The sequence below is a fragment of the Neofelis nebulosa genome, chromosome 9 (genome assembly GCF_028018385.1).
Source record: "Neofelis nebulosa isolate mNeoNeb1 chromosome 9, mNeoNeb1.pri, whole genome shotgun sequence".
In the NCBI taxonomy this organism is placed as follows: Eukaryota; Metazoa; Chordata; class Mammalia; order Carnivora; family Felidae; genus Neofelis; species Neofelis nebulosa.
In genome coordinates, this window is record NC_080790.1 from 116,296,945 (window position 1) to 116,314,570 (window position 17,626).

Genomic DNA, 17,626 nt, shown 5'->3' on the forward strand with positions numbered 1-17,626 from the left:
TCCCGGGCCAGGACGTCCATCTGAGCTGTCTTCCTGGCACCACTGGGGCACTCAGAACACCGGTGACATGTCAGCCCACTGGCCAGTCACCCCCAGCTTAAAACCTACCACAGCTTCCTCAGCATGAAGTACCTTTGAGGCCCTGCCGCCTCCTCGCTTTCGCCTCAGCCCACTGCCCCCTCACCCCAACCTCAGCCCCCTGCTGGGCTTCCTTCAGTTCGTGAGGCAAGCTCTCTTCCCCCTCAGGGCCTGAGCGTGTGTTTCCAGCCTAAAGACTCCTGACCCCAACACCTTCCAGACCAGGTCAGAGGCCATCCTTTGCTCTTGTGTTGCCAAGTGCCTCCCCTTTAGAACCCACGACTGTGGCAGTCACCTCTCCCCAGATGGCTCAGAGGAGGGCCCCCTGGTGCCTGGATGGACCAACTTGGCCATTTTGCACCTGATTCTGTCAGGTGACATGGGTGGTGACAAACCCAGTCTGGAAGGGGGGCCGTGGGGAGGAAGGTTCTGTCAGGGGACAGAACTTCTCGCAGGCATGCAGTTACACTATCTGGGACTCCAAGAAGGTTCTGTGCCCCCAACTTCAGACCACATCATGTTGGCAACGAGGGTGGTGGTGAAGCTAGGACGGCCAGCTGACTTTCAGGGGGTTGAGAGCAGAGACCCAATCCAGTCCACTCCCATTCCCAGACAAGGCCCAAGAACCAGGGCTTGTGAGCCTGAGAAGGTCCTGAGTTGAGGAAACGGAGATGAGCTGTGATTTAAGTTATCATCATCATCATCATCATCTGTTCACAAGGGAGCTCAAGATAGGAACTGACTGATTCCTAAGGATAGGTTGTCTGCCCTAAATCTCTCATCTGAGATGCAAACCAACCCCAGGGCCTGGACTTCTTGCAGAGGGAGAGAGAGGACACAACACCAGAGGTGACCACTGCCTTTATTGCCTCTGTGCTGGGGTCTTGGGCTGGGGGTTGGGGTTTGGAGGTATCTGGGGGGAGCAGGTGACACTGGGCCCAAATTATTGCTACTTGGCAAGGTCACCTTGGGACTTCCCATAGTGCCCTGAGTGTGGGTAGGCATGAACATGCAAAATATATGCAAATGACATGCAAACCAACCCAGGATCTTGCCGAGGTCTCTGGTGCAGCCAAGGGTGCTGGAAGAGTTGGAAGCCTGCTAACCCAGGAGGGTGATGGGGACACCCAGGTCCTTACCCCACACTGCAGACGGATCCGGCCCAGCCTCAGGGGTCGAGGTTTGGTGGTGGGGGGGTGGGGGTGGTGTCCCTGAGCATCAGCCCTGGTTCTGCTGCTGGCTGAGGAAGAGCAGAAGCCTGGCCCCAAGACAGCAGGAAGAAAGCAGGGTACCCACTAGGCAGCCAGACAGCCCGAGGCCCACCCAGAGAGGGAAGCGACCTCCTTCCTCTGTGTCACACAAGGCTGGGACAGAGGTGACCAAATCCAAGCTTCCTGAGCCAGGCAGAGGCCAGAATGCCTCAGAGGCCAAAGCTACAAACAATAAAATACACTGATAAATAAATAGAAAGCAAGCAGCCCAGTCCCTGATCCCTGGGCTGAGAGACTCTCCACCAGCTAGGTCTGGGGCAGGGGGACCTTTGAGAGCCCGGCCCCAGTTCTAAGAGTGGCAGCGTCCTTGGTCTTGGTGCTGAGTTGACCAGTCGAGAAGCTCCAGAAGGAGGCAGGTAGGGCCCCAGGGCCTTGGCTTATGCAGGTCAGGCTCAGTTATTATTCATAATCCACCAGGAGGCTAGGGGTCAGAGGTTGAGGGTCAGAGGCCATCAGGGGCCCACTGCCACTCCATAGGGATGTAGAGCAGGGTCGGGGGCCACAGCATACCTGGGAAGAACACAGTGGTGAGGGTGTCTGGAGCTCGCAGGTGGTCAATGAGGATGCGCTGGAAGGCCTTACTGCAGGCGGACTGCTGGTGCCTGGGGAGGGCCGTGGAGTGACCTGAGGCTGGAGCTGGTCCCTCGGAGAGCAAGACCACATGGCTGAGAGCTCCCCACCCCCACCCTGTCCTACTGTCTGGATTCAGATCCCGGTCCTGCCTCACATTGGCTCTGAGCCTCGGTTCTCTCTCTGTGAAATGGGGACAATAGTGCCTACTGTACCGGGACACTGGGAGGATGACGTGAAATAATACGTGGGTGCTTGGCATAGACCGTGGCACGGTGGTAACAGTGTGTATTCACTGAGTGCCCGCCATCTACTGTGTTCCTGCCATCGTGCTCAGCTTTTCATACACCATTTCATTTGGCTCATAGAAGGGTAGACCTATTATGACTCTCATTTTGGAAAGATCACTGGGGCTCAGAGTGGATGAGTAACTCTCCCGAGGTCACACAGCCAGTGATTAATAGAGGATGATTTGAACCCACGCCTGACTCACTCCAGGGCCCATACTCAATAAACTTTAGCTTTCAGATACCATTCATACCTTCTCCAGGAGGCCTCATCCTGCCAGAACTCATATAGGGTGAAAGAGGCATTGTCCAGCATCTTCTGGGCAGACACACTGTGGGGCCAAAGAGATGGCCAGGCCAGGCCCAGGCTACCACCACCACTGCCCACCAAGCCTGGGTGTGACGGGAGCCTTGGCCAAGGACGCCCAGACCCAGCACTTTGCCCTGCTCACCCCCCTCCCCTGACCTTGGCCAGCCCACTAGCCAGCTAGGGACTCACTGCAGGCAACGGCTCTGGGCCCCTGTGAAGTCCACATAGCAGCACAGGGCACGGTGGAAATCCTGCAGGGCTTCCTCTGCCACGTGCACCTGCCTCTGGGCCACGAGGATGTGCTGGCAAGAGAGGCAGCCTGGTGAGCTGGGGTGAGGCAGGGCCCAGGGGAAGGACTGGCTGTAGCCTTCAGGAGGACTCCGCCCTTCTTGACTTGCACTAGCCCCGCCTACCGTGAGGTCAAGCTCCTGCCCCAACCTGGCCCCCAGCATCCCTGCGTCCAGCCTCTCCTCATGGCCAAGATCATTGCCTTGATCCAGCCACTGTCCCTCCCTCCAGCAGCATGCCACCACTTCCCCCTCTAGCCTCCACCCACACACCCCAGACCCAGCTTTCAGGAACGCAGATGAAGTGAACTAATACCCAGAGAGACACAGTGATTTCTACAGGGTCACAGAGCAAGGGCCAGAACCCAGCACCTGCCAGGCTTGGGGGACGAGGGCTGGGCCAAGCCTGGGAAATGGGCATGTGTGTAACACAGAGGCCAAGTGGGCAGCAGACCCCGTGAAACCCCTCATCTGATGAGCACCTCGTCCTGGCCCAATACCCAGTTGCCTGTCCCTCTCCTGGACGCACCGAGTCAGGCCCCTTGGTAAGCTCCTCTTCATGCAGGGGTTCCAGCCGGGGGGCCTATGAGGGACACAGAGTGTGGGCAAGGCCCCCAGTGTGTGCCTGGCTCATGTAGATTCCAGGAAGAACCTCCCCCTTGGGGCACTGGCCACCTGGTCACTCACCTTACACTCAAGCTGGTCAATGAGCTCCTGGAGACGGTTGACCTGGAGCCGCCACTGCATCTCAGCTTCTGAGCTCTGCCCTGGGGTGGGACACCCGTGGGGGGAAGTCAGGCATGGGCCCCCTCGGGTTGGGAAGCCTCTCAGGATGAGCTGAGGGGCAGTGGGTGAGTGGGCACCGGGGGCACCTGTGTCCGAGGAGCCAGGAGACCAGGCGGGTGACCGACTGACGCTCCGCGGGGCCCTGCGCCCTGCCCTCCGGCAGCCATGGGGCCTGCTCTGTACCTCCTCGCTGTCTTCATCTGACCTAAGAGAAGTGGAGGGTCAGCCCATTGCTCCCAGACCCACAGGCCAAGGACTGGGGCCCCTGCACAGGGCTGGGCCTGGGTGGAGCAAGACAGGCTTCCTGGGACACTGAGGCCCAGCCAGCCGCTCCCTCTCACCCCTTCTTGGCCTCCCTGTCCGAGAACAAGAATAATGGGCTCTGGGATGCTGGAGCTGCGGAATGTGATGAAAGCTGAGGGCCCTGGAACGTGGAGACAATGACCAGCAGGGCACCTCACGTACCGTGGGCCACGGGCCTGGGCCTCCAGGGTATCTGACGCCCCTTCCAGCGAACTCTGCAGGGCTTGTAGCTGGCTCACCGTCTCCCGCAGTAGGAAGCGGGTCACAAACTGGTCCACCTTGGAGGCCCGCTCATATTCCTGGGGGCAGAGGGAGCATGCTCAACATACCCTGGCCCCAAGCATATATTTCTGAATGGGGAGCCACTGTCCTGCTCCCCTACCCTTGCCCATCCAAGCAAGAGTACAGCATGAAGAGCAGAGAGCGTGCAACCAGAGCAGGACAGTTCTGGGACTGGGAGCAGGGCCTGGCCTCCCTTCCTGGGAGGTGTAAGGCCACCTTTACAGGGAGGCATCTGCCATTTTCTGGGCCCTAAGGCCCCTTCCCTGTTGGGCCACCACCTTTAGCCAGGCTGGTGGCGGCGGGGGGAGAGAGGGGGGTGTAAGGCAGGTCACATGGCATCCGAAGGCATGAGGCAAAATGATGGTGTGATGTGGCCCCATGCTCACCAGTTGGCCCTAAACTCATGATCTATGCATGCATTCATTCATGCACTCATCCATGCAACAAATACTTAACTTCTACTAGGAGCTGCAGATACAAAACAGCCAGGCCACTGTCCTTATACACATAGCACTGATTCCTACATCACTAGCCTCCACTCAGCCCCTCCCAATGTGGGCAGAGAGACAAGGCCGACAGGCCAGTCCCTACACTGCCCATTTGAGATGCTCAGAGACTCTCCAACTACCTTCGCCTCCTTGTGCCTTAGTTTCCTCACCTAGAGAACAGGGAGGATAATAGCCGTCTCACCGAGCGGTTGAAAAACTTCAGTGAACTAATTCCTACATAGGACACAGCCCAGGATGGGAGTCCTGAGAAGCCAAAGTCCAGGTGCTTGCCCATCCTCCACAAAGGGCTCCAGAGGCAACATCCATCAGGGGCTTCATTTCTTTCCATGACCTGCCTCTGCTCAGCCATCAGATGGGCCCTGCTGGGCCAGGCTCATGAGCAGGGAGGCAGGAACAGAATGGGGGCCAGGTGCTCTCACTCTTAGGCCAGTGGTTTCTGCCCTGTCTCCAAGCCTCGTTCTCCAGACTTCCTGGCCATGCTCTGAGCTCTCTGAAATCCTTCCAATAAGTTCCCTTTTGAGCGCTTAAGATGGTCGATCGAGTCTCTGTTGCTTGCAACCAAAAAACCCAGCTGCCACAAGCACCCACTCTGTGCCATGCCCTGTTCCAAGCAGAATTTCATTTAATCCTCATAACAACTTATAAAAACCATAATGGACCCCATTTTGTAGATGAGAAGACTGAGGCCTGGAGCAATTAATTACCTTGGGCCAAGATCACACAATTAGTTAGTGGCAGAGCCAGAATTCAAACCGGGACCACAAAAATTCGTCTCTACTCACCACTAAGCGCCTTACAAGCATTGCCTTATTTGTGATTATCAGCCCAGTTTTACAGCTGAGAAACCAAGGCCAGAAGTCACACCAAGAGTAAATGGAGCCAAGATTCGCCTGTGGGTTCTGGGAGGAAGAGCTTAGAGCCTACAGCTGGTGAGGTTGACCTATGAGGTCACAATGTGGCCTACCCAGGATAGAGTGGGGACAAGAGTGCCCCTCCCCCAGCCAGAGGGCAGGGCAGAGGCAGCATGGGCTGTGGCCTCCAGTGGTGACCAGCCCTGCCATGGGAAACAACAGTTCTCACAAGAGAACCAAAGTGCCCAAGCAGGCCTGCAGGGAGAGGCCACCTGACATGGACAAGGCTGGGTGGAAACAGCAGTTCTTCAGCCATCTCAAGCGGAAGAAGCCAAACGTGAGTGCCAGGGTGTTAGGGCAGGTGGGAGTCAGGGGAACTTGAACAGGCGGGCAGGAGGGGATGCTGGGATTCTAGGCCTTGTGGGCATAAGTCCGAGGCGCATGGAAGGGCTTGGATAACCCCTCTGAAGATGGCAGTCCCAGGAACCCACGTGGTGTGGTTGGGTCCTAAAAGCCCAGAGGGAGGGCAGGGATTCAAGCAACCAGGAGAAATTAGGAGACGGGAGTCCAGGAGGGTGGGCCGGAAGGGATTCTCCCAACTCCCCACAGAGAAGTAGAGGGTTCTGCGTGGTGAATCAGCCTTAGTTGGTACCGCAGGGGCTATGGGCACAGAGAGCTCCTTTATGCCCCCTTTCCAGCTCCCAGCCTCAAAACATGCTACTTTTCCCCTTCTTAGAGTGGGCAGAGGCCCTGGAGGGGGTCCGGGTGGGTGAGAGTCCCGCTACTAAGGCTGGGAGGGCAGGCAAAGATTCCACAATCGCAGACGGTGCAAGTCTGAGGAGGTCAGCTACGGTGGGTGAACGTTTCCAGAGGGAAGGCAGGTGTCCTGGGCAATGGGACCGGGAGAGACCCACTCCCGCCCCCGAGCACGGGAGGAGAGCGGGAGTCCTGGAAATGTAAAGAGGGCAGAGTCTTGGGAGACTGGATCTGGGTGGGTGAGGATCCTCAAGAAGAAGGCGCTGTACGCTCTTCCCCCTCACGCTCCCGCCCCGCCCCAGGCCAAGATCGTGCTGCTTTTCCCCTTGGACAAGCAGCAGCAGCTATCCGACGTGGCGGCGGGCTCAGGCGCGCGGCCCGGGCGTCCAGGCGAGGACGCGACGGGCGCCCCCGTGGGCTCCCCGGCGGCGGCGCCCACGCTGCGAGGAGCGGGTGACTGTGCTGATCGGCGCGAGGGCGCACGCGCGCGAGACCTGAGGACGATCTTGGTCTTGCCGCTGCTGCTGGACGCGCGACTGCAGGAGGGGCGCTGCGCGGCCGGCGCGCCCGGGGCGGGGGGCGGGGCCGAGGTCGCGCAGGGCTGGCAGCGGCTCTACTCGCGCCTGCTGACCGACGTTCAGGCGAACCGCTAGGCCGACCCCGCCGAGGAGCAGCCGCGCAAGCGGCGCCGCTGCCCTCGCTCGCGGCCCTGAGCGCCCGGCCCGTGGCCCAATAAAGAGCGCATAGCACCCCTGGCGCCTGCTGGCTCTGTCTGAGGAGGGCGCAGAGCTGGGCGGGGGTAACCGGGCCCAGAGCGAGACGCGGATGAAACGGTAGGACTGAGGGCCGAGCAACGGCAATGGCTTGGCGCCAAAACCGAGCCTTCTCCTTCCTTGTGTCCCAAGCGTCAGAACCCCTGCCCCCAGGTGGGGAGGGACACCCTGCCACAGTGGAGGGAAGCTGTTTCCCTCCTCCTCCTCCAGCTCCAGGCCCGGGTCAGACCTTCAGGTTTGCAGGCCCAAGGGAGGTGAGTTTGGGCAAACCCCGGTGTGGGCACGCTAGGAGGAGGGACCTGCCTCCAGCCGAAACCTAACATCTTCAAGAGTCCTCAACATCCACAAGTCCTTCTTAGGCAGGGGGCGGAGGCAACAGACACCACCATCCTGGAAAAAACTGTGAGGGTCCCACGGTCAGGTGGGCTGGGGCCTGAGACTCACATTCTGCCTGTGAGAGCACCCAGGAGGAGAGGCTGGGGTCTGGGGGCTTCTGACACCTCACTCCTACCCCACTCTGCTTGGTAACCCCCAAGCCACCTCATCACTTGTCCCTCACCCTACCTTGTGCCATCCCCTTCCCCACATTGCAGTCAGAGACTTCTTCCAAACCACTTAGCTGTCTGTAGGACAGTTGGCTCCGCTCCTAAGCTCCCACTGATTTCTCCAAAGCCCAGAGGGAAACGCCCAAACTTATTGTTGTCAAATGCAAGCTCAGCCCCCAGCTTTAGTCTTTCCCTCTAGGGCTTTTGAGTGACTCATATCCTCACCCTTGCTCTGGCTATATTGCCACTGTGGTCTCCAATGCAAGGTTCACCTCCCTAATCCACCCAGGAGAGGCCTGGCATGTTATCTGTGAGAAAGACCCAGCTACTTCTCATTTTCCTGGGCCCCAAAGCCAGCTCCAGACCTGAGTGCTGCCCCAGCCCTACTGAACCTGTAGCCAGCCTTCCACTGGTGACCACCTCAGAATGTCCCAAAGGGGACAGATGCAGCAGGGGGTGAAGGTCCCAGCTCATTAAAGACACAGGCCCGGCTTCTGCTACAGATGCACTTCCGTTAGTGTCAACACAATCGACATCCCTTCCGTATCCCCTGCTTCAGGCTGGAGGTTGCATGACCCACGGCATCTCCCCAAATGCTTATAAAAACATACCCTTCCTTGCCATCCCTGTGGTTACAATCAAGGTAACCATGTCCTTCAATGTGGCCACACATCCTGGCCATACGTGATTGGCCTAGGCTGGTCCTATCAGCCTCTTTCCTGGGACTGTAATTCAGGAGATGTGAGAGACTGTTTTCTACGTGAGCATGCATGGGCTGAAGCCAGTCTTCAGAAGAATAAAACAATGCAGAGCCTGTACACATCCTGCAGCTAGGCCCTGCGTCCAGTCTGTTCCTGAAACCTGATTTCATCTTTGTTCTTGGCGTCCATAAGGCCTACAAGATCCTTGTAATCAAATCCCTATTTTAGCTTAAGCTCAGTTGAGTAGGTCTTCTACTTGCAACCGAAATGGTCCTAAAGAGAATAATAGACTCTGCGGAGACTAGAAGTGGCCTTTTTCCTATGTGAGGATTATTAGTGCGTTCTGGAGGAAGAAAGTGAGCCCAGAGAGAGATTAGGACTTGCTCAGGGGGGCACAGTGAGTCATCTTCAGAACTGAGTCACAAACTCCTCGGGTCCACTGGAGTCCATACATGGAAGCCCCTGGAGGTAGGGTCCCTATGTGGGCTGCCTGGGCCCCTCAGGGCTGAGCTCATATAGGTCCTATGAGTGGCTACAGATCTGTGATTAAGAGCTTTCCCTTCAGCATGAAGGAAGGTGGGGAGCAGGGAGGGGACTGCTGCACATCGGCCAGAGTACATCGGATAATGTGAAGCATTCTGGTTGTGCTGGACAGCTGAGGCCAGATCCCCTGATGCCAAAATTACTGCTCTTCGCCCTGTCTCAGGAGAGAGGATGGGTCCAGGGAGTTTTCATGGGAGAGGTCTGTGGAATACAGCAGGTCCTCAGGACTGAGGTCACAATGAGTCCACTCCGAGTTCTTTTCCTTCCTTCTCTGACCACCCCCTCTTACCTTAAGTCAAGGCCAAGAGAGAGGTGCCAGGAGACCTTCTGGGGCTCAAGGACTGGGCTGGACTCCTGGGTACCCAAGTAAGGATATATGTCCGGAGGACACTGCCACAAGGCCCCAACATTGTTAGAGCCCTGCTGCTCCCAGAGGCTTCTCATCTAGAAGGATTGAACGAGGCCCTCTCAACGTCTACGTCCACCAGGACTGAGGGGGCGGAGCCACATAGCGGAGGCGCGTCCTCAGAGGGGTGGGCCTGGTGCAAGGGGGGTCTTGAGCCTTGAGCCACAGGAGGGCAAAGAGGGCTAAAAGCGGCCGGAGCCCGCAGGAGTGGAGACCGACACTCAAATTAGTGGCGGGTGCTCGAGCCTGTGGGCAGAGCCAAGAGCTGAAAAGAGACGTCCAGTCTGGCCGGAAGAGTGGGAGCTCAGGACCAGAGGCCGGAGCCAAGAATTGAGGGCGCTAGTTCTGTAACCAGAAAGGCCAAGACTTAGGCCTGGGGCCCAAGCCAGGAGCTGAAAGACGGGCCTCCAGTGAGGCCGGGGGCGGGGCCTCTGGCGAAGGGCGGGGTCGAGCCGGGAGTGGCGCCGTGGCGTCGGTGTCCGGGAGGTCCGGGAGCCGCCGGGTCCGTCGGCCGCCCTCGCTGGGCCGCGTGGCGGTGGTGGTAGACCAGGGCTCGGGCTTCATCAAGGCGGGCTTCGGGGGCGAGCGCCAGCCCCGCCTGGTGCTGAAGAGCTCCAGCCTGGTGCCCACCTGGGACCGGCCGGTGTGTACCCGCGCACCCGGCTGCGGGCTGGCGGGCGGCGTGGAACGGGCGCACCCCATCAAGCACGGCGTGGTGGTGGACTGGGAGGCACTGGAGGGGCTGTGGGAGCGCCTGCTGGTGGGCGGCCTGCGGGTGTGCCCGGAGCAGTGGCCCGTGCTAGTGAGTGACTCGCCGTCGGCGCCGCCCGCGAGCCGCGAGAAGGTGGCCGAGCTGCTGTTCGAGGCCCTGGTGGTGCCTGCGTGCCACATGGCCAGCACGGCGTTGTTGGCGCTCTGCTCCACTGGCGCGTTCAGCGGGCTGGCCGTAGAGGCAGGTGCAGGCGTGTGCCACGCCACACCCGTCTATGCGGGCCACTCGTGGCACGAGGCCACCTTCCGGCTGGACATTGCAGGGAGCACCCTGTCGCGCTACCTGCGGGACTTGCTGGTGGCAACGTGCCCTGATCCATCGCTGCGGGCCTTGCCCCGTAAGGCCATCACACAGCTCAAGAAGCGCTGCTGCTATGTGTCGCTGGACTTTGAGGGTGACCTTTGTAACTCTGACCGCCACCATCCGGTCAGTTTCTGTTTAGGCAACGGGTGCTCTGTCTGCCTCAGCAGCGAGCGCTTCCGCTGCCCGGAACCCATCTTCCAGCCGAGTCTGCTAGGCCAGGCCGAGCTAGGACTGCCTGCACTGGCCTTCCAGGCACTGCAGAGGGTCCCTGCGACTCTAAGGACGCGGCTGGCCAATACCGTGGTGCTGGCCGGTGGTTCCACGCTTTTCCCTGGCTTCACTGAGCGCCTGGAAATGCAGCTAGAGGCGCAGTGCCGGAGGCACGGCTATGGGGCACTGCGGCCTCATCTGGTGGCCAAGCCTGGGCGTGGCACAGCAGTGTGGACAGGTGGCTCCATGGTGGCCTCCTTGTGTTCCTTCCAACAGCGCTGGATAACTCGGGCCATGTACCAGGAGTGTGGCTCCAGGCTGGTGCACGAAGTGTTCAACTGAGTCATGTTGGACTGGAGGGGAGGTGCCACATGAGGGACACGGTGGGCTGAGCTATAGCTTTATCAGAGGCATTGAGTGCCAAATAAAAGTCTCAAGTGATTGGAGGTGGCAGAGTCATCATGTGCTGATGGGTCACTCCTACCCCTTACTGAGCCAGGAGGAGGTGGTCAAGATCCCAAGGACCCTCACTTTGACCTGCAGTTTGGATCTACCATAACCAGTGCCAGTCAGTCCAGGTGCCTACCCCCAGGGCCCCGTTTCCATGGCAACAAGGAAGATAACACTCCCACTTGTGTCCAGGCCACAGATATGGAAATTATCACAACACATCAACTGCTCATCATGTACTATTTGGATTCCCATCCTATGCCAAGCCTCAACAGCAGAAAACCTACTAAAACCCATGAGAAGCAACCAGAAAAGGAAGCCCTGTCCTTAGCTGATCATTGACTCACTGAAGGCCTCAGTTTCCCCTTCTGTAAATATGGGGTCACACACAATCCTGACTGTTCCCTCCTTGCCTCCTTATTAAGAGCTATGGGACAGGGGCGCCTGGGTGGCGCAGTCGGTTAAGCGTCCGACTTCAGCCAGGTCACGATCTCGCGGTCCGTGAGTTCGAGCCCCGCGTCAGGCTCTGGGCTGATGGCTCGGAGCCTGGAGCCTGTTTCCGATTCTGTGTCTCCCTCTCTCTCTGCCCCTCCCCCGTTCATGCTCTGTCTCTCTCTGTCCCAAAAATAAATTAAAAAACGTTGAAAAAAAAAAAAAAAAAAAAAAGCTATGGGACAAAGGGAGGTGGAGACATTTCTTAAAAGAAACATACAAAGGGAGGGGTGGCTTGTGTTTTTGAAGTCGCTCTCCAAGAGCCTAGAGCCCTGGCTGTGAGCACTGTTTGTGCTTGTATGCACATGTGGCCACGCATGCATACAAACACTTGGGTGCTACATGCCTGCCTGCCTTACACGTGTCCTCAGGCCAGGCCCTGCCCCACCAGGTTCCACACACCAGCATGGGCCTGTGGCTGTGTGTGAGTATGCCCACCTCCCAGCCCATCCCTGCTGGGTCCTGGGCTTGATACCCCACAATAGTTAGGTCTGGCCAATAATAAAAACAGCAGCAGCAGGAGCTCCAGGTAGCAAGTGGCTGCTGTGTGCCAGGCACAGCTCTGGGTGCTGGGAATAGAGAACACGAAAGGCAAAAATCCCTCCCTTCATTCTCATTTCTCTGTCACATCAAATGTTTGGAGGTAAGCTCTATTATCATCCCCAGTTTACAGATGAGAAAACTGAGGCCCAGAGAGATAAAGGTACACAGCCAGAATGTGGGAGAGAACCCAAGCCTCTAGCTTCACAGCCCTGAGCCATGACAGTGGAGGCTCCCATAGGACAGCAGACACCCTTGCCCTCATTCCAGGCCCTCCACCATCAACCCCTCCACTCACCAGCTTGGTGGTGTCCATGGCAGTGAGCACGGCACAGTTCAGTGACTCCAGTGCGGCCAGCACAGGCTGGTAGACACCCAGGCGTTCTGAGAAATAGTCTGCAGGCAGAGAAGGTGCTCAAAGGTTCCCAGACCACCCCCTACTCCTGCTACGCGGCCTCATTTACCCAACCTGGGATTCCTCAACAGCCAACCAGGCCTCATATCCTGAGGCAAGCCCATCTTGTTCCATTAGGAGAGAAGGAACAGCCTCCAAGGAACATCATGCCCACCTGCCCAGGGGCGCCAGGAGACCAGAGCTCCCGTGGACCTACTCACCACACAGTTTCTCCGTTTCCAAATTGCTGCAGGAAAAAGAGGAGGCACGCTTCAGTCCCACAGACTTAAGCTTGGTGACCTGAGACTTTGAAGCCAATGTTCCTCCCACTGCCCACCCCAGCTCAGCCTGATGAGGAGGCTGCTTCTGCCTCCACCCAATTTAAGCTGCTCAGTGGGCCAATGGGGGCAGCAAGGGTATTACTGAGGGCAAAAATTCAGACCCACTCTTGGCCTCCAAGGGGATCTCAGGACCAGGGAGAGAAATGTGGACACAGGCCAGAGAGGAGTATAATCAGGAAGGGAAAACCAGGTCCGGGGAAGTTCCGAGAAGGCCTGGGGTATTACTTGGTAGGTTAGGGAGGACTTCCAGAAGGAGGGTGCTTAAGTTAGGCCTGCAAGAACAAGGAATTTGATCGGAATGTCTGGTGGTGGGGAGGTGGCAACATTGCAAATAAAAGGTCCAGCCCAAGCCTCAGAGTAGGGAAGGGCATGGAAACCTTGAACGCTGACCCAGAGTTTGAAATTTATTCTAAGGAGATGTTGGGGGAGAGGGAGGGACAGCTGTGTATGTGTATGCACCCATATGAGGAAGCATGGGGAGGGAAGCATGCAGACTCCTGCTAAGGCCCGTAGATGTGGGAGCACACATGGGGAGGTATGTGCGTGTTCATGAACCTGCATCGATGCGTGGAAGCAGGTGAGGCCCAGCTATCCTCAGGCATCCCCTTGTCCCTGCAGGAAGCGGGAATGGGGAAGGGGGTGGGGGGACACCTGTGGGCTGAACCACGGCTGGTGACTCAGACCGGGCTATTTTGGGGTCCCAGCTGGAAGGAGTGTGATGGACAAGGCTGGAGCCAGGGAGGGAGTGAGTGGGCGGGTAAAGCTGTCATCAAGCCCTAGCACCTCTCTCCCTATGCAACCCCCCATCCTCCATAAGGAGGCAGGGGACACCGTGGGGCTGGGAGAGCCTAGCTTCACATCTACACCCAGCTCACCCACCCGTTCTCGTACTCACTCAGTGGAGGGCCCATCAATGCCGCTGAACAGTTCCCGCAGCTCCCCAGGGCTGAGAACCCCATCAGCAAAGTAATTCTGGAACTCCTCAAATGAGAGCTTACCATCATCTGGGGTGGGAGCAGAGAGCAGAGCTGGTATCCCTGACCCCTGGCTGCACCCCTGCCACCAGCTTCAGACCTCCTAAAGCTACTTGGCCAGGTGGAATGGAATTCTGAGCTTGCGGGGACTTGGCTGTTGGGGACAAGAGACTCCGGGGTGCCCACTTAAGGCAACAGGGCCCACTCTTCAGGCACCCAAAGGACAAGGCAGCACACACATGGCATTGCATAGGGACTCAATAAATGCTTGCCAAATGAAGAAGCAAATGGAAAGCCTGGGACATGGCCAGGTCATGGCAGAACCTAGACATCACTCGGAGGACTTGGGGGCTGAGTCTCTGCCCGCCAAGCCTGGCTACAGGCTGCTCTGTACCCACACCCTTCACAGAGAAGCCACCAGGAGGCAGATGAGATCTTCCTAAGAGTTGGGAGCCCCTGCAAGAAGCCGCAGGCTGGCAGGCTCAGGAGGGAATGCCCTTCTCTTCACAGCGGCTATGGAATAGTCTAAGAGCACCAGGGGGATGGCCAAAGACACCGGGAATTTGCCTGTAAGGTCTCTAAGCAGATGGGGTTGGGGGAGCAGAGCTGGGGGGGGTGGGGTGGTCTGAGCCTCCCCAGACAGAGTGCTATGATCCAAATGTGTGCTGGCTGATCAATGGGTTGGGACACGATCCTGTCTCCAGGAGGCTGAAACACCAAAGGGTCTGAAGACCCCAGATGGAAGTAAGGCCAAGGCTGACCGGCTGCCTCAGCTCAGACCCTCACCTGGCCAATCAGGACACAGTGGGCTGCTTCAAGTTGTGGGCAGCAACTTGATCGTGGGCTCCCTTGAGGGCTCCTGCTTTAGCTTTCAAGGTTTTCCCAAACCAGGGAAAGGATCTGAGACTGCCCAGGACCCAGAGCAGGGGAAGCTGATTCCCTGGACCCAGCAGCATCCTGTGCAAACCTTCCCTGGGTCCAGGTGGTTGGTCATATGGGAAGTTACTGAGCCCTCTAAAGATCTAACAGCACAATCCCCCACAGCCTCATCTCCATCACCCAAACTTTCCAAGCCCCTTACGCAGGAAGCTTGGAACCAAGCATCACACAGACCTGGATTCAAGACCCACCACTTAAAGGCTGTGTGACTTCAAGCAACCTGCTTCACCTCTCTGGGCCTGTGCTCCTTAGTCTGTAAAATGGGATGAAGAATTCCCATCTAGCTGTTGGTTGTGAGGACAACATGAAATCATATAGAAGAGTTATCCATACCTGTGCCCGGGGCATTGTGGGAGAGTATGCCCCCACCTCCAGCCTCTGGCTAAACCACATTCCCTCCACTCTCCATCCTGCCAAACTGAATTCCAAATGGCACCCCCTCTGGGAAGGACGGCTTGACTGATTCTCCTGATTTGGGTCTTCCCAAGATTTTTCTCCATTCTAGACTGTGCTCCCAAACCTGTGACACTCCCCTGAGCCTCCTTGATGGCCCCCACCCCTCCCCACACTGTAGACTCAAGGGAAGGCACACTCACCATTCTTGTCTGCTCTGCGGAAAACCTGGAGGACAAAGGGGCACAGACAGGAGCTGTGAGTGCCGCCTAGGAGGCAGGATGCCCCCACCCAGCTCATCAGGGCCCCAGCTGGCCAGCCTACCCCCCCACAACCTTGCCTTTCCTCTTGCCCAGCCTGGTCCTAAACCCCTGCCCAGATCAGCCCTGTGGGAGGCTTTCCAACAAGGGGAGCACAGGAAGATCACACAGCAGGTCTCACCACTTGCTCACATTTCCTGCAGGTCCTGGCCCCACAGGGGGTGTTCCACACCAGCTTCCAGCACCCCCACCTCCCACACCCAGAGGCTACCCTGGGTTCTGTCTGAGGTGAGAGCCCCTGCCACAGTCCCAGCTTGAAGAAGGTGGGGAAATGGGCCAAGTTCCTGGGCACTACTTGTCCCAGACCTGAACCCCTTAACTCTGCAGCATGGCCATGGTCCATCCCAGACTCTGCCCACTCAAGGCTCTTTCACTGTGTGCTTAAGACCCTGATATGCAAACAGTGGCTAGTCCTTTCTTTGTGGGTGTCTGGGGTTAACCATTCCAGGGCCAGGGCTTCTTATGAGGCTGATTCAGTGTGAAAGCCTTGGGCAGGCTCGCACACGTGTGTGTGTGTGCACGCACACACATGTGCAAAGGGGAGTGGGAGTGGCAGAAAGCAAGGGTGGACAGATTGTATTTACAGAGAAGCAGAGATGAAGGGCAACAGAGGCAGAAAGGGATAGAGTCAAGACATGATCAGGGACCGGAGACTCCCAGGTCATCCAAAGCAGCCCAGCAAATGGGAGACCAGCACACCTGGCAAGGAGGGGCCGGCCAAAGTCTGGACAAAGAACCCTTAACAACTCCATGTCCTGAATGCCACTCCTCTCCAGCTGTTACCTCTGGGTCAGTGAAGCATTGGGATGAATCTAACCCCTAGCCAGAAGCCTGACTCAGAGGTCTGCCACTGTCTCGGGTCACACAGCAGCCCAGTGTGGCCTGGCTGGGGCAGATGGAGATGGCAAGAAGGGGTGCTATGCTGTGAATGAGGGCACCTGGGGCCACACTCAAACAAGCCTCTGCCTCTGTGTGATTGTGGACATGTTTCTAACTCCTCCGGCCTTGGTTTTTCCATCTGGGAAGCGGGATGGACAGATTCCTTCAATCCAGGACTGCGGTCAAGGTGCTGAGTCACTGGGGGCAGCGGGGAGTGGACAGGAGTGCCGTCTTTCCGTCTTTCCCACAGGCAGAGACCTCTGAAGCTGAGGGCGGGGGGGTAGTGAATGGGCCAGGATGGGGCTGAGCACTAGGGGAGGAAGGGGCCTGAGGCAGTGACTGAGGCCTGGCTAGGCTGCCCTTAGTTGGTGCCCCTGGGGGCGCTGCAGGGCCACCTGCCACACACAGGAGGGAGGTACAGACCACTGTGGGCAGTCCTGACGAACTATGGGACTCCATGGCCCCTGGGTCAGATCTATGGGACTCTGGGATCAGCCCTGGATCAGCAGTCTGGGGGGCTGTTTATTCTTCCAGCCTCCCCTGACTGGGTCAGCCCAGCCTGGGATTGCCATAGAGGGGACTGCTCCTGTGATCAAGTGTTGACAGCCCCCACTGCATCATCCCCATGGGGTGGACTAGGGGCGGGGGGGGGGGGGGGCAGCAGGGGCAGTGACACCAAACCAGGAGATAAGGAGAGTGAGAGACTGAGAACGGACACAAAGGAAAGGAGACAAAGATAAGGGAGAATGGAGACAGCAGGGTCAGAGAGAGATGGTGAGAGGCAGAGACCCAGAGACAGAAGCAGGGCCCCAAACAGACCTGGAGAGAGAGAGAGACACTAACAGAAAAAGAGACTGAGAGATGCAGAGACGGGGGTAAGGAGAGACAGCGAAAGACTGAGAGCCCAGCGAGACACAGGGAGAGAGCAGACAGACCTGGAGAGACTGACAACCCCAGGGCTAGAGAGCCTTCGCCCCCTGCCCGCTCCCCACTCACGTCCTGGAAGAGCGCGTGTCCGGCGGGCCCGGCGGCAGGCACGGGCGCGGGGGACCGCCGGGGCTCGGGCGCGGGCGGCCGGATCAGGCACACGGTGAGCAGCCCCGCGCACGCCATGGCGCCGCCACCCACTCGGCTCGGGCTGGGCTGCGGCTCCGGGTTCTGGACGCCGCCGCCTCGGACTCCGGGGGACGCCCGCCCATCGGCGCCGGCGCGGACGCCCGGGGCCCCGCCCCCCGCGGCTCCACCCCCCGCCCCGCTGGCCGCGGAGGCCCCCCTCCCCGCCCGCCCCTCTCTAGGGCCTCGCCTTCCCGACTGGAAAGGCAAACTCCAGCCTCCAGGTGGGCAAGAGCTGCACAACGTAG

The 17,626-nt window shown here is 58.4% G+C and overlaps 3 protein-coding genes across 4 annotated transcripts; 2 read left to right on the forward strand and 1 right to left on the reverse strand.

Moving 5' to 3' along the window:
• Positions 1 to 923: 923 nt before the first annotated feature.
• On the reverse strand, positions 924 to 17,474 carry NECAB3 (N-terminal EF-hand calcium binding protein 3). 2 transcript variants are annotated; one of them, XM_058685322.1, is made up of 13 exons: positions 17,262 to 17,472; positions 15,270 to 15,294; positions 13,656 to 13,764; positions 12,641 to 12,666; positions 12,324 to 12,421; positions 4,055 to 4,191; positions 3,676 to 3,794; positions 3,491 to 3,570; positions 3,333 to 3,386; positions 2,706 to 2,818; positions 2,461 to 2,538; positions 1,860 to 1,951; positions 924 to 1,770 (listed from the first exon to the last, which is right to left on the reverse strand). In XM_058685322.1, the coding sequence occupies exons 1-13, from the start codon at positions 17,376 to 17,378 to the stop codon at positions 1,742 to 1,744; spliced, it is 1,077 nt and encodes a 358-aa protein (XP_058541305.1). In that variant the 5' UTR covers positions 17,379 to 17,472; the 3' UTR covers positions 924 to 1,741. The 2 variants fall into 2 exon arrangements, with proteins under 2 accessions (XP_058541305.1, XP_058541306.1); XM_058685323.1 differs by lacking the exon at positions 2,461 to 2,538 and having other exon boundaries at positions 17,262 to 17,474.
• Positions 5,643 to 7,041, forward strand: C9H20orf144 (chromosome 9 C20orf144 homolog). The gene is made up of 2 exons (XM_058685325.1): positions 5,643 to 5,871; positions 6,593 to 7,041. Exons 1-2 carry the CDS (start codon positions 5,743 to 5,745, stop codon positions 6,941 to 6,943), a joined length of 480 nt encoding a protein of 159 aa, XP_058541308.1. The 5' UTR covers positions 5,643 to 5,742; the 3' UTR covers positions 6,944 to 7,041.
• Positions 8,905 to 10,987, forward strand: ACTL10 (actin like 10). The gene has a single exon (XM_058685324.1). The coding sequence runs from the start codon at positions 10,148 to 10,150 to the stop codon at positions 10,883 to 10,885; it is 738 nt and encodes a 245-aa protein (XP_058541307.1). The 5' UTR covers positions 8,905 to 10,147; the 3' UTR covers positions 10,886 to 10,987.
• Positions 17,475 to 17,626: the final 152 nt, after the last annotated feature.

Coding starts and splice junctions, on each gene's coding strand:
- C9H20orf144 (XM_058685325.1), top strand. CDS start 5,743: ATGGGAAACAACAGTTCTCACAAGAGAACCAAAGTGCCCAAGCAGGCC. Junction 5,872..6,592: donor TCAAGCGGAAGAAGCCAAAC/GTGAGTGCCAGG, acceptor GCCCCGCCCCAG/GCCAAGATCGTGCTGCTTTT.
- ACTL10 (XM_058685324.1), top strand. CDS start 10,148: ATGGCCAGCACGGCGTTGTTGGCGCTCTGCTCCACTGGCGCGTTCAGC.
- NECAB3 (XM_058685322.1), bottom strand. CDS start 17,378: ATGGCGTGCGCGGGGCTGCTCACCGTGTGCCTGATCCGGCCGCCCGCG. Junction 15,295..17,261: donor GACACGCGCTCTTCCAGGAC/GTGAGTGGGGAG, acceptor TTTGTCCTCCAG/GTTTTCCGCAGAGCAGACAA. Junction 3,795..4,054: donor GCCCAGGCCCGTGGCCCACG/GTACGTGAGGTG, acceptor CACTTCTCTTAG/GTCAGATGAAGACAGCGAGG.